Source organism: Cheilinus undulatus, linkage group 11 (genome assembly GCF_018320785.1).
Source record: "Cheilinus undulatus linkage group 11, ASM1832078v1, whole genome shotgun sequence".
In the NCBI taxonomy this organism is placed as follows: domain Eukaryota; kingdom Metazoa; phylum Chordata; class Actinopteri; order Labriformes; family Labridae; genus Cheilinus; species Cheilinus undulatus.
Window position 1 is genome coordinate 43,565,457 of NC_054875.1, and position 13,200 is coordinate 43,578,656.

Here is a 13,200-nt window from a genome sequence, read left to right on the forward strand (position 1 = left end):
AGATAAGCTCCAGGTTAAACCGCCAGAGATCGTCAACAGCACTGTATAAATAGGCATAACAATACCAGACATTTCTTCAGCAGGCAGTTCTTTAAAGCTTGTTCAGAATCAAAAGGATTGTGATGCATAGATACACTGAACCATTACAGTGCACAGTTGTTGTAATTCTTAAATCTTGCAGATTTGTAAGGATCTGGATTAGTTCCCATGCCCTCGGTTAGGAGTGTTCAGCTGAAAAATCTCCATTTGAAGGGCCATGTAGCCCCAGTATTTGCCTTACCCCTCCACTCCAACAAGAATCTTAACATCCAAACCTTAGATGTTATTGCACAGGGCTTAGGGCAAAGGCTAAATGTACACCCATCCCCCCTCCATCTCTTTGCAATAAGTTTATGCGACTAAACGTCTAAACTGTTACAATGCTAATTACAAGGGAAAATGTGGCACCTGCAGATTTAAACTATATGAAAATGTTTCTAAAATGTTTTAATATGTCTCCCACCTGTTTCTTATAATATCAGAAATAGATAGACTTCACTGACAAAGTCTCACACTAACCTGCCAACTGTGAATTTGTTGCAAAAATTAGGTTGTGGTGGTTGCCTCAAATGCCTACCCAGGATGTCTTTTCAGAAATCTAACTGGAATGCATCTTGTCAAATCAGATGAAATATTGAGAAATTGCCATCAAATGTTAACAGTATATAACCAGACTTAAGTGAACAACCCTATGAGATACTTAGGTCCAATTGAGCCCATAGTTTGTTGTCTTTGGGGTTGGCTGTCCCAGTGTTTATTTCAGCCAAACTCACTTTGCCATGTTCATGTGACATATTTAATGTAGATTTTGCTTTTGTATTAAAAGTTTCAAGAGAATTAGTCTCCTAGGCGGCTAGTTATCACTCATGTAGCCCATTCACAAAGTTGGAGTTATAGCATAGGTGTCTTTTGATGCTGACCCATCCACCTACCCACTCACAAATACACAAAAAGTTTAGTCTTCAGCCAGGCTTAATATGGGTGAATAATACATTTGTTTTACAAGTTTGAAAATGTAAATGTCTTTGGCGAATAGACTCCATCATGATGTCTTCATTTACTTGAAGGGGTAGTGAGACTGACAGCAGGATAGGATACGCCCCCATATGGAGTGTAGAAACTGGTGCTGATGGAAGGATGTAGGATGAGATGAGGAGTGGACTTCTGAGAAGCTTCACCAGACACTAATGAGATGGCTTAAGGGTGGCGATGGAGGGATGTCAAGTGGGCATCTCTGGACCTGGACAGGGTACAGGTAGGCGATAATGGAGGTGGCTGGGGTGGAGGACAGTTGCAGTAGTCACGTCACACTGAAAGAAGAAACTAACTGTAGAGGAGTGGAGAACAGATTCAAGAACATGACAGCAGCAGGATAATATGATGGAGTGAGGTCATGACAGAATAAGACTGGTTTAAAACATAAGACAGTAGATGTCCATACCAAATGATTACCAGAGCAGGACAACTGAGATATGTGAATGAGTGGAAATGAATGAAAGGATGAATGGAAATTAACCAGTCTCCATGCTTGAACATACACTAAACTTCATTTTATAGTTAATACATCCATTTTACATGATTAAAAAAGATAACTGATAAAAACAATTAATAAAAAAGGGCTTCTGTAATTATTAGGAAGTTGGTGACAATCATTTACCATAGGCACAGGTATCTTGTTTTTATTTGAAATATCTCCACCTAAAAATATGTCAAATTCAGACTTTAAAAATCACATTTATTATTAAAAAATTCCACCGTTAAGTAGGCTACAAGGACAACCAACCCAGTCACAGGGGTGGTTGTAAGGCTATAATGGCTCAAAGTGGGTTCGATGTTCAATAAGATGTATTGATTTTGAGCTATTTACAGAAGGTGAAAAAGTGTGACAACCAACCCCGGTCTCCCCTACTTTCGAACACTGTTCAATAGGTTCTACATGGACCATATCAATGTTAGGTGTGCTTATTTACATAAACATAACCTCTTTGTAGCTTTTCATTATACATCTATCCTGATATATTTCAAATCGAAACGTACTTTATTATTTAATATATATCCTAGTTTTATTTAAGGACACAAATTAATTCGGAAGTTATTGTTAATTGATCAAGAAACACAAAATTATAAATTCATCCCCATGTTAAGTATCATATGTGGCTAATGCTAAGCTAAGCCCCTTAGTGTAGTGCTGTAGGCTATCCGTCCCAGCAGCCTCTCTATCCTGCTGACTGTTGAACCGTCCTTGTGACTGACAGCTGTGGAGCCCCCGCCCAGAACCGCTACTGCCAGGCTGCGAGCCTACAGCCTCCACCCGCTACCAGGAGCTGCAGGAATGACCGACAATATCCCACTACAACCCGTGCGGCGGCCGAAAAGACAAGACAATAAACACAAGAATGGGTAAGGGTGTTAAACAGCTCAGGGATACTAGCGTGAAGCCATTTTGTAAACGTTTATCGCTCGTGCGCTTCTGTTGATGTCAGTGTAGCCGTTAAATTGTTTACAGGCGCGCGGCGACATTGTCCCAACACCTAGCTTAAACTGTGGCGGTTTAAAAGGGGAAAATAGCACTGAGGTAGGGCAGACTTAGCTTAATGACACATATAGTTATTAAAATTTTGTGACAGTTCATTTTAGCGTTTTACGAAGCTAGCTAAAGCTCCAGCGGAGCGCCTTGTTCCGGGGAGCGGTAGGGACAAGTGCAACTGACTGACGCCCATGTCAATATTTGCTCGGTTGAATAGAGCTCAAGCTGTCAAAGAGCAGAAGCCACGCTGAAATGTAGGCCCTGTCCTGAAAAGAACTGCGTCCTTAATTCACACTGAGGCTAAATGATGCTGTCCAGGTTTATTTTGACCAGCACATAAAGGGGCAGGCCTTGTAACTGATGATGGAGGGCAGACTCAGTGCTGAAATGCAGCCAATAGTCTGACCATGCTATCATGCTATCATGCTGATGTCACCTCCCTTTACAAACAGAGCAGAGGACTCTGCTGAAATTTGGCTGCTATCATGTCGAATTAAAGAAGGTAGTCACTAGGTATACATTTTAACTTGAAGTTAAACCTGATATACATTTTAGCATCCTATCTACCTGTCCATCCTCTGATAGTTGCTCATCCAGCTGCTAGTTTACTGAGTTCACCACCTAGCTAAAGCTAGTGCACTCTTAATAGTATTAGGTTAATCCTAAAGCTCCACTATATGATAAATGATATATTAATAATGGCAGGCGTAATGATGGATAGTCTTCTCTGTACAATGTGAAACAGCCCAACTACTTCCTCCAAAAGAGCATGGATATAGTCAGTAACCATAAATGTATTATGTTCCAGTACTGCTGTTCTGATGGCCTACTGTTAGTTGTGTCTATCTGTACCTACAGTTAACATAGCTGTCAGTATCATACAACCAACAAAAGACTGCATCAAATAAGCAAATTGTGGCTTAGATTTGTGCTAAAATAGTAATTATTTGCACTGTTGCTTAATATGTGGGTTCATTTACTGACCATTTTTGTAGATCGAGTGTTAGAAATGGGCTTAAATTGTAGATTGGTGATGTTCTCATCAAGGATTAATCATACCAGTCAATTTTCAAAATAACAAATGGTTAAATTGAAAGCATTTCAGATTTAGACTAGTCTAAGAATTAATTAGTTCTGTGATTGACTATTATTATGTTACAATGCCTGAGTATTAGCTGTCGAGTCCTAACAAAAAGAAAATATTTTATAGTTTTTGTGTTCTCAAATGCCAGAATTCAATGATTTTCAAGTATAAAGTTGCCAAATAATGATCTAAACCAGTGATCATCAACTGGTGGGGGCCACATGAGGCCCCCTACATCTTCCCATCTGGCCCTCAGAACATTTTTGAATTCATAAAATGTACACAAAAACTATGATTTTTGGGGGGTGGGGGCATCATTTTAACTTAGATTGAAACAATCCACCTATCAGCTACTACTAGCAAATATGATGCATGTTAAACACACACTTTTTGATCCATTCTTGATGATAGCTGCAGTTTCCTGTGTCAACCTTTGGCTTCCGGCATTTTGAAAGTGCATTGTTCCTGCTTAGTTTTTTTCACTAACCACTACAGCATGTTAGCGTCAAATCAAGTGATGGACATGACACCCCCAGAAATATTCATTTAAAATATCTCAATCGCCCCCTTGTGGCTGGCAGTAACTCAGCAGAGTATTCTATGAAGAAATCAGGGGTTCTTTTCTGGCATTCTTGCTTCTTGTGGTAAGAAAAGCGATTGTATTGTCTTATGATATATTCAGGTTCAGTTCTCCTCAGCTGGCTCCCAAACACAGTGGCAGTAAAACAGCTTACCTAAGCACTGAAACATTAACAGCTAAAAGGACTTCAGCCATTGCATATTGATTGATTTTATCTGCACTTTTTACAATTCTACTGTTCAGCCCAAATCTACAATATGATGCAATGTACTGTCTCTCCTGGGGTTTAGCAGTGACATGAATATTATTGTATTCAAAATGATGGTATTCATAGTTGGCATGATACAAGAATTTCAAACTTGATATGATAAGAAAAATCAAATGATATTGATACCTGTTTTGGTACAACAGAAACCAAAATAGAAGCCCTAGGGACCCAGTATTAGGAACTGTTTCTCAAAGATTGCATGCAAACCCTTACACGTGACCTAAAGTAGGAATACATTTGTGGAGTTTTAGGAAAAGCCAACTGACCTAAAAAACTTAATTTCTTTCTTTGTTAATCATGATTTCTTCAACTTTATAGTGTGTCCGAAGGACCGCAGGTTGGGAACCCATTGGCTCTCAATCTGTGGTCCTGGACCCCCCAGGGGGTGGGCGCCAAAGATCTTAGGGGATAGCGAGGCTTTGTCTGCTCTGAGGCTGCCAAAATTACATTTGGACATATTGACTTAAAACCATGATAAAGCAGTTATTAAGTAGTTTATACAAAGGTCTTTATATAAACTTACTAATGATATAACTAAATGTTATTTTCTCCCAAAAAGTGAGCCTCACAGGAACCTTAGTAACAAAATGTTTTTCCACAGCAAAAGATGAAGTCATCAAATAATCCAGAATATGAATATCCCATATTGTTTATGAAAAAACATGCTGGAAAAAGCGACTACATTCAAAAGCTAGAAGGATTTTCCTCTTAATATTTACATAAACATTTGATAATCAAAATCAATTATGTTCTTTCCGCAAACTAATAGACTTAGAACTTAAGCTCTGTCTCATGCACTAACTGCTGGTTTTCCACACTGTACATTGAAAAAAGTGGTTCCTGTAGATGAATACTGAGGCCTGGCAGACATCCTGAACTGTAAATATTACGATAGAATTCAAAGAACTGAGTCATCTATCATAATAGCATTGTGTCCTCCTCCTTGAGTGGAGCCACATTGTCTGCTCCATGCCTAATAAAGAATTTGAATTAGTTTCACCTATGTTTTGTTTATATTGAGGGCTTTATAACTCAAAGTACAGTGGCTCGATTGTTAATCAGGAGGTCACTTTGCTTTCAGTCGATTGATGTGGAATGTTTTCTTAAGTTGGAGCCAAAGGAGCGGCCTCCTGTTTCCTCTTCAAGTTAATATTTATTTAGTAAACTAGAATCTAATGGAGCTTTGCCACCGACTCGTCTGTTTTGTGAGTTTGTAGCTTCAATTAGCAACACATTAACGAAAAGATGTGACAAGAAATTCATTAGAAATGGAGCCACTGCCGCTATAGCCCAAAACAATGCAGACAGGAATCTTCTTTTCAAAGGGGAACAGCCCTAGTTATTAAACTAAATGTAAGACATTTATCAAGTTAATTCTTTATTCCTTCCTCACCTTTTCTCCTCAGGTGTTGCCCGTGGTCGAGATGCTGCGGCATGGGTGACTTCCGTCCCCGCACAGTGTGGCTCGGCCACCCAGAAAAGAGGGAGCAGAGGTACCCCAGGAATGTCATTAACAACCAGAAGTACAACTTCTTCACCTTCCTGCCTGCGGTTAGTGTCAGTCAAAGGTCACCCCAAGACCCCCACTCCCTTTAACCCCCTGATAGAGCCACCCACCTTTCTCTCAACCGGATTCTTTCTCAGTTGTTGCAAAAACTTTCCCATTTAGATTACCATAATGTAAAGACCTGGCCTACATGAGTTTCTCTCTCCTCTCAAGGGATGGGTTTTTAATCACCATTATATCTGAGCTTTTGCTTTAAACACTACAGACAAATGTCTAAATTAATTGCAGTGAATAGGAAAAATAATTTCAAGTAAAGAAGACATGCTTTCTCAGTCATCATGCAGACATTTAAGCTTTTTGATAGAGACCTGAGTAAATTGGTTTGTCTTTAACACCTTTTTGATGTAGTCAGAAGAAGCTAAAGCCAACTACGTTATCATAGTTGTAATATGTTTATCAGATATTGCACATTTTCCCATCTTGAGAAGATCTACTCCTCATTGGAGGTTGTAAATGGTCTTTGTGGTTAAGACATTGGAGCTTTTTGTAGTTTTGTTCAGAGAATCACATTAGAGCTGCAGATATTTTCAATATTGGTTTATGTGACTGACTTAACGCACAGTTGGAGAATAAAATAACTAGAGGATTCCAAGGTGGTGTAAACATTTGTTTTGGCAAGTGTTTACAACCAAAACGTTATTCACTAAATTCTAAACAGTTTACTGGGTCAAATGTTAAACCCACTAAAAACGGATCTGCAACCCACTTTTGGGTCCGAACCCACTAGTTGAGAACCTTTAACATGGACAAATACAAAAAACATTTGCATTAAAAGGCAATTATTAGCCTTTGTGTAGCATTTTGTCTGAAAGGCTAATGAAGAATTATAAAAACAATGTTTTTTTGTTTGTTTGTTTTTTTTTCATTTAGTCAGTCTTAACTTGAAAAGCTACATACAAGTAAATTCGGTGGTTACTTTTCTGCTCACACATAGTAAACAGATGGCTTTTCCAGAGAGATTCACAAGTTGCTCTGTTGTAGAAGTGTATGGTCTTGTAATGCTTGTTGGGCTTAGTTTATGAATGAAAAAAAAAGATTTATTATTTCTTTGAAAGAAGACACTCAAAAAAGAGTAAGATAAGTCATGGTTTTAGCTAAATTTGTACAAAAGCTACAGGGACTATTCCACCTGATCCCATTCATAGAAGAACCTTGAAATGACTCGTGTGACATTGTTTGGACAGGATTTACTGTACTAATCTTTGTGCTTATGACCCTCACATTTCCCCACCCTGATTTCCATATGTATTTGCTTTCCAGACTTTCAGTTGTCTTAAGATCTTATGAGTTTTTTTGTATATGAAGTCAGACATGTAGCTCACATTTGTTTGGAAAGCTAAAGACAAGAGAGATGTGCTTTGCATTGCAAATTGTGATGCTTTTTATTGACTTTGCTCATGTCAAGAAGATCTCAGGTGGACATATTGTAGTGTTTATGTTTCTGTGCATGGTTTCATGTTCTCCTGCAATAACACTAGCAACCTGAGAGTGAGGAGGACACATGGTTATTCTTTGGAGTCACCTAGCACTCTGGTGGTGATGAAACTGAGCAAAGATGTTTCGTCGGCACTAACTTTACCAGTGACACTTACATAGTAGTGTATTATTCCTGTATTATTCCATGGCTCTAAGGTTGTTAGAGGCAGTGAAATAAATCACATTCAACTTAAACATGGTACCTTTTAGTTGGCATGGATGATACAAATTTTTCATGAGGCTGTATACAGGGCTGGACAATTAATCGCAAATTAGATCAAATCACAATATGGCTGCTGCAATTTTCAAATCCCAGAAGGTGCAATATTTCTTTAACCTGAAATTTGTGTCAAATTACCAGTTAAAAACTTTATGTGCAGCTGAGACATGATGCATTAAATATCATGCAATCACTCTAGAGATGTATTTTTAAAATAGTGTACAGAAAAATCCTATTTTTTCTTCATTTTTGTATGTTTTTCTTATTAAATTTAAGAATTATATAAAAATCCTCATTCCCTTTAGTACAACTCTTCATATCAAATTGCAAAATGAGTGAAAAAAAAATCATCACAATTATACATTTAAAAAAAGTGTTCTGCCCTAGTTTACTCTAGTATTGTGTTGGTTATAATACAGAATTAACTATTGCTTGTTTTTGTTGTAAATTGCATGAAATAATCGCATATTAAATTGCAATCGCAATATAGGGTAAAATCATTCAGCCCTAGCTGTATACTTTGTTTACAGGCAAATAAGTGAGCCAGTTAGCCCCTTTTTTCCAAGTTGAATATAGTCAATTTAGACAATGTGTCCTGTAAAAATTGGGTTTCATTTTGTTTTTGACATCAATCCAAATTTCATTTGGCCATTCACATAAATGTAGCAGCTTAAAATCATTCAGGTAATCAATTAGCTGGACAAAGAAAACAGCTTAGCACATTTATGATTGCTGATTTTGATTTGAAATCTAGCTAGGCATCATGATTTCTTTAATGCAGCTATTGTGGCTACTGTTATCTCTATTATATTATTTATTAGGGTTTATGGGACCTGCACAGTATTTGAAAAATGTGTGATGTGCAATTATATTTTTCTTGATTGCACATTAAGAAAATAAATGCAAAATAAATACATACACTGAAAAGTACATGTTTGCCTATCTCACAGGTTCTGTGTCTAGCTGTGTTTGCAACCTGCATGCATGGGGCACAACCTTACTGCTCGGCCAACTGCATCCTCTGATAATTAACTTTAAAAAAAAATATCTGCTGATACCAATATCATACCAATAATCTTGTACAACATGATGCTCAGGCCTTCATTTAGTCATTAAACATGTTAGCATGATAAGTGAGAAAGCATTGCCTTTTTACCAAGCCAAGTCAACTTTATCTATACAGTATGTTTAGGGTTGACAAAAGTGCTTTACAGAGTAAAAGGCCAAAGTTTGAAATAAAAATACATTATGAAACAATATTAAATCAATTGAAATAGGAAAGCATAATATAAGTGTCATAGTAAAAGTAATCTATGGGGATGCATCATTCTCATACTGAAACAATGGCCAGATATTTGGGAAATTTTATATAATATTAGAGCTTTTTACAGCCCTTGGCAAGCTGGGGTATTGTGTTTGTTAAACATTACTTTGACTTAAGTCAGTTTAATGTGATGTGATGGTGAAATGAATGTCCATCTACAGGTTTTGAAAAGGAACATTGAAACCTGAAAACTTTCACATTTTCTGTTTTTGTTCACAGGTGCTGTTTAACCAGTTCAAGTACTTCTTCAACTTGTACTTTCTGCTACTGGCCTGCTCTCAGTTTATCCCGGAGCTCCGCTTATATGCACTCTACACCTACTGGGTCCCTCTGGTACGTGACACTTAAAAAAACGTTAGTTTCCCATGATTGTTTATAGTCACATTGTATCTTGTTGTGTTGTGATTTCACACATTATTTTACCCCTTGTAGATGTAAAGTTGTTTTCTTTGTCAGCACTGTGGAGGTAATCCTTTTTCAAATTTGACCTTTATCTCTCCAGGGTCTTGTTTTGACCATCACCATCACAAGAGAGGCAGTGGAAGAAATACGATGCTACATCCGAGACAAAGAAGTGAACTCTCAGATTTACAGCAAGCTTTCAACAAGAGGTAAGCATACTAACACTGTAACACACTGGTTGAGTTTTGTCTGTTATGTTGCTTATTTCGTAGTATACATCAGTGTTATGTATTACTGCAGGTGGTTAGTCCTGTTAAAACTTATTGGGGCTGGGGGAAATGGTGGATAATCTAAAGCAGAGATGTAAAAGTGTACATAAGAGGCCTTGGTATAAAGTGCTACCAGCAATAAAAAGCAGGAGACCTCTTGTGGTTTCCATCACTTTGCTCCTTTGATGTGGCAGCTTGTTTTACCTATAAACACAATGACTGGTTGCCTCCATGATAGCCGCCCCCCATGTGTACACGTTGTTCTATAGAAACTTAATGGCCTCAGAAAGCAGTTTGTTGTTTTCAAGAATATAAAGAAATCACATGAATAAAACTTGTCTTTTCCTTTCCTTTTCTTCTTATAAATAACATGTAAATTCATGGATTTTGTTATCAATTGATCAATTTTGGCAGTTTTGTCACATTACAAGATTTCTAAATTTCAATGATTCCAGGATAAATCTCATGATGTGTCTTTTTCAATACAAAAGCAACAAAAAAATTTTGCATAATTTCCTGTTCTTAATTACCAAAAAATTGCAGGAAAATTCACACACACTTTCTGAATATGTTGGTACCGAAATGTCGCAAACAAATTTGTGCAAGTTAGATTGTACTTTACACTGCTGCAGCTTTTGTGTTAATATTATGCTCAAGACCACACTTTTTCTGAGGTTTGGGTGCTTTTCAATGCTGTTGATCATTATAATTACAAAGATTGCATTGAATTAAAACACTTGTTATCAGAAAGTATCGAAATTCTGCAAAATATGCCGTTTTAATCCTGCTACTGGTCACAGCAAAGTGTTTATATAGCTTTTTTTAATTTTGAATTCAGATTTCTGCAGCATATCACAAAGAAAACTGCCAAGTCTAACCCTTTGAGAAGATAGAAGTAGTTACTATTTTGCAGCTTTTGCTAAAATGCATTTAATACATTTGTGAGAAAAGTTTCAGATTCATTTCTGATACTGGCTTATCAATTTGTGATTAATTTTTTACAAAGACTGAAATGAGCATCGATGCCTCTTTTTTACCTTAAAAATTAAAGATACTATAAGCAGAGGGAATAAATAATTGATAAAGTTATTGTTCACATCTTTAACCACTGCAGGGGTTAAGGGTCAGATGCAGCGATGAAAGGAAAGCCTGCAGAAACATTCCTTTTAAACATTTTCACAGTGAAGAATGTTAATAACTGGTGCATTTTCCTGTAGAAAAAAGCAGGAAGATAATTTTCATTGGAGAAAAACACTATAGTCACATGTTCAGAACATCTCGTACCTTCACAGGGACCCTGAATCCATAATTTCCTTACAGAAGCTGTAAGCTTTTAGTGTTGAGCAACAAGTCTAAAGGTTTTGGCATGGATGTACTTCATTACATTTATCAAAGATTAACCTTTAGCTGCTTTGTTAGCCAGAGCAGTGTCTTTAAGTGTCCTAAACTTAAATGCATAGCAATATTAATTTGCTTTAATGTCTTACATATGCAAAGCCCAGAGGTCAGTGCAGAGGGCAGGGGTCAGTGATCTCCTCCAAACAATTTTGCCTGTTCATTCCAACTGAAATGAGAGAAAAGGCTCCACTCCCCCGGCATTCTTTCAAATCTGCAAAGAAAATTGCTTCTCTGAAATTCAGTGGGGTGACTGATGAGGCACACAGGACAACAGTTCACCCAAAGAGAAGTCAGATTTGATTTTAACCACAAGGGAGGACTTTGTGGGATTTATAGACTTTGTCTTTGAAGGATCATGGCAATTGATACTCTCAAATTGTTGAATTTTAAGAATGGATGGCAGTTTAGTTTTTTGCACTTATTTCTGCATATCTCAAACATCAGCTAAGGTTGTTAGTTTTTTTATGTTACAATACTTTTAGTATCACATGTTTTAAAAGAAGGAGTTTCTATTTTTTTATTGCTCAATCCAAAGGAACCAAAGCTTTACAAACACTCCAGCAACAGATTATTGTCAAAATGCAAAAATATTGCAACAATTTAAACAGTGTTCAGGAGTTTTCTTTACTTTTATTTACTATAGGCTTATTATAACTTAATTTTATTCTAGTGGTGTTGAAACAAGTATTATCATTTGAATTTATTCCAGCGGTATCAAAGTTTAAAAATCTGGTATCAAATTATGCACAAAGTTTCTAAAACTTTTGAATATGTTCTGTTTTGCAGGCACAGTGAAGGTTAAAAGCAGCGGTATTCAAGTTGGAGACCTTATAATTGTTGAAAAGGTTGGTAAAAATAGTTTCATCCCCACCTAGAAGTGTGTACTTTTCCTTTTCACAACTGTCAAGCTGACATTTATATGACAGCGAATAACGAGTGGGTTGTTCATTTTGTGTGCTGCTCTGGTGGCTGAGGTGAAAGGAGTTAGTAAAGATTTTGTAATCTTGTGATCAATGCTGAGCATCGGCCTGTCAAACTCAATACACAGACAACACACCCCAAACATAAATGCCTTTAATTGGATCCTAAACACAAATTTAATTATGTAGTTCTGTATTGATATACTTCCCTTAATTTGAACTTTAAAATATCTGTTTAGTTTGTGTTTAAGGAACCTCTTGTGTCCTCTGAGGTCTTTGTGCATGAAACATGAGAAGTGAGTGCTGTCTTTAGTTTCCATCTGAGGGCTTCTTTCTGAATCACTCATTTAAGAGCAGCTGAAGGAAAGGTCACACATGTTGTCCTACACGTTTCACTAATATGACTGAGTGATTTAGAGTTATGTGGGTCACAAATCAGAGCTGAAACCAGAAGCATACACAGAAAGCTTTTGAGTTTAGAAAAGGCAATAATAACACAGCTACAGTGGATGGTATTGACCCATTATCAGTAATTCAGGCCCAGTCCAGTTTTTGAGAAGCTGTTTGTATGAAATGCACGGTAAAAAGTCAAATCTTGGCAAGTCTATTTATTTTAATACCCTAATAAATGTAACTAATTACACTTTACATAACCCACATTCGCCAGGTAGTCCAGATAAATATTGTATTTCAAGATTGTATTTCAAGATTTCAAGATTGTATTTCTGCTAATTGTAAGCATCTGAAAGTAGCTCTGACACAGGGAGAAGGAGGCAGGACTCTGTCAGTGAAAACCTGGACTCAGTTTACACCAAATACCACCACAGAATCATTCTGTTATGTTACTTTTATTTACCTGCCCCAGAGGCTGGTAGGTTGAGAAAATTCACTAGACACTTCTCAAAATACCCACATTTGACTACAGGCGGGTGCTAATTTCCCACCATGTTTCAATATGATAAGATACATGATATGAATAATGGTGTTAGGATACAATAAGATGCAATATGACACAATGTGATGTGTTTCTTAAATGAGCTTTTGTTGCTGGTTTATTAATAACTGAGGAGTCACTGCTTGTTGACTCCTCTTGTTCGGGTAGACTGACCCTGATGCTCATTGCTAC

The 13,200-nt window shown here is 37.1% G+C and overlaps 1 protein-coding gene across 1 annotated transcript in view; it reads left to right on the top strand.

Moving 5' to 3' along the window:
* The first annotated feature begins 2,314 nt into the window (after positions 1-2,314).
* The window catches only part of LOC121517378 (probable phospholipid-transporting ATPase IIA), a 58,019-nt gene continuing 47,133 nt past the window's right edge, over positions 2,315-13,200 (top strand). Inside the window, exons 1-5 of the mRNA XM_041799080.1 lie at positions 2,315-2,439; positions 5,905-6,049; positions 9,305-9,418; positions 9,588-9,696; positions 11,941-11,999. Coding sequence (XP_041655014.1) covers positions 2,372-2,439; positions 5,905-6,049; positions 9,305-9,418; positions 9,588-9,696; positions 11,941-11,999 — 495 coding nt within the window. The 5' untranslated portion in view covers positions 2,315-2,371. The remainder of the gene's footprint in view (positions 2,440-5,904; positions 6,050-9,304; positions 9,419-9,587; positions 9,697-11,940; positions 12,000-13,200) is intronic.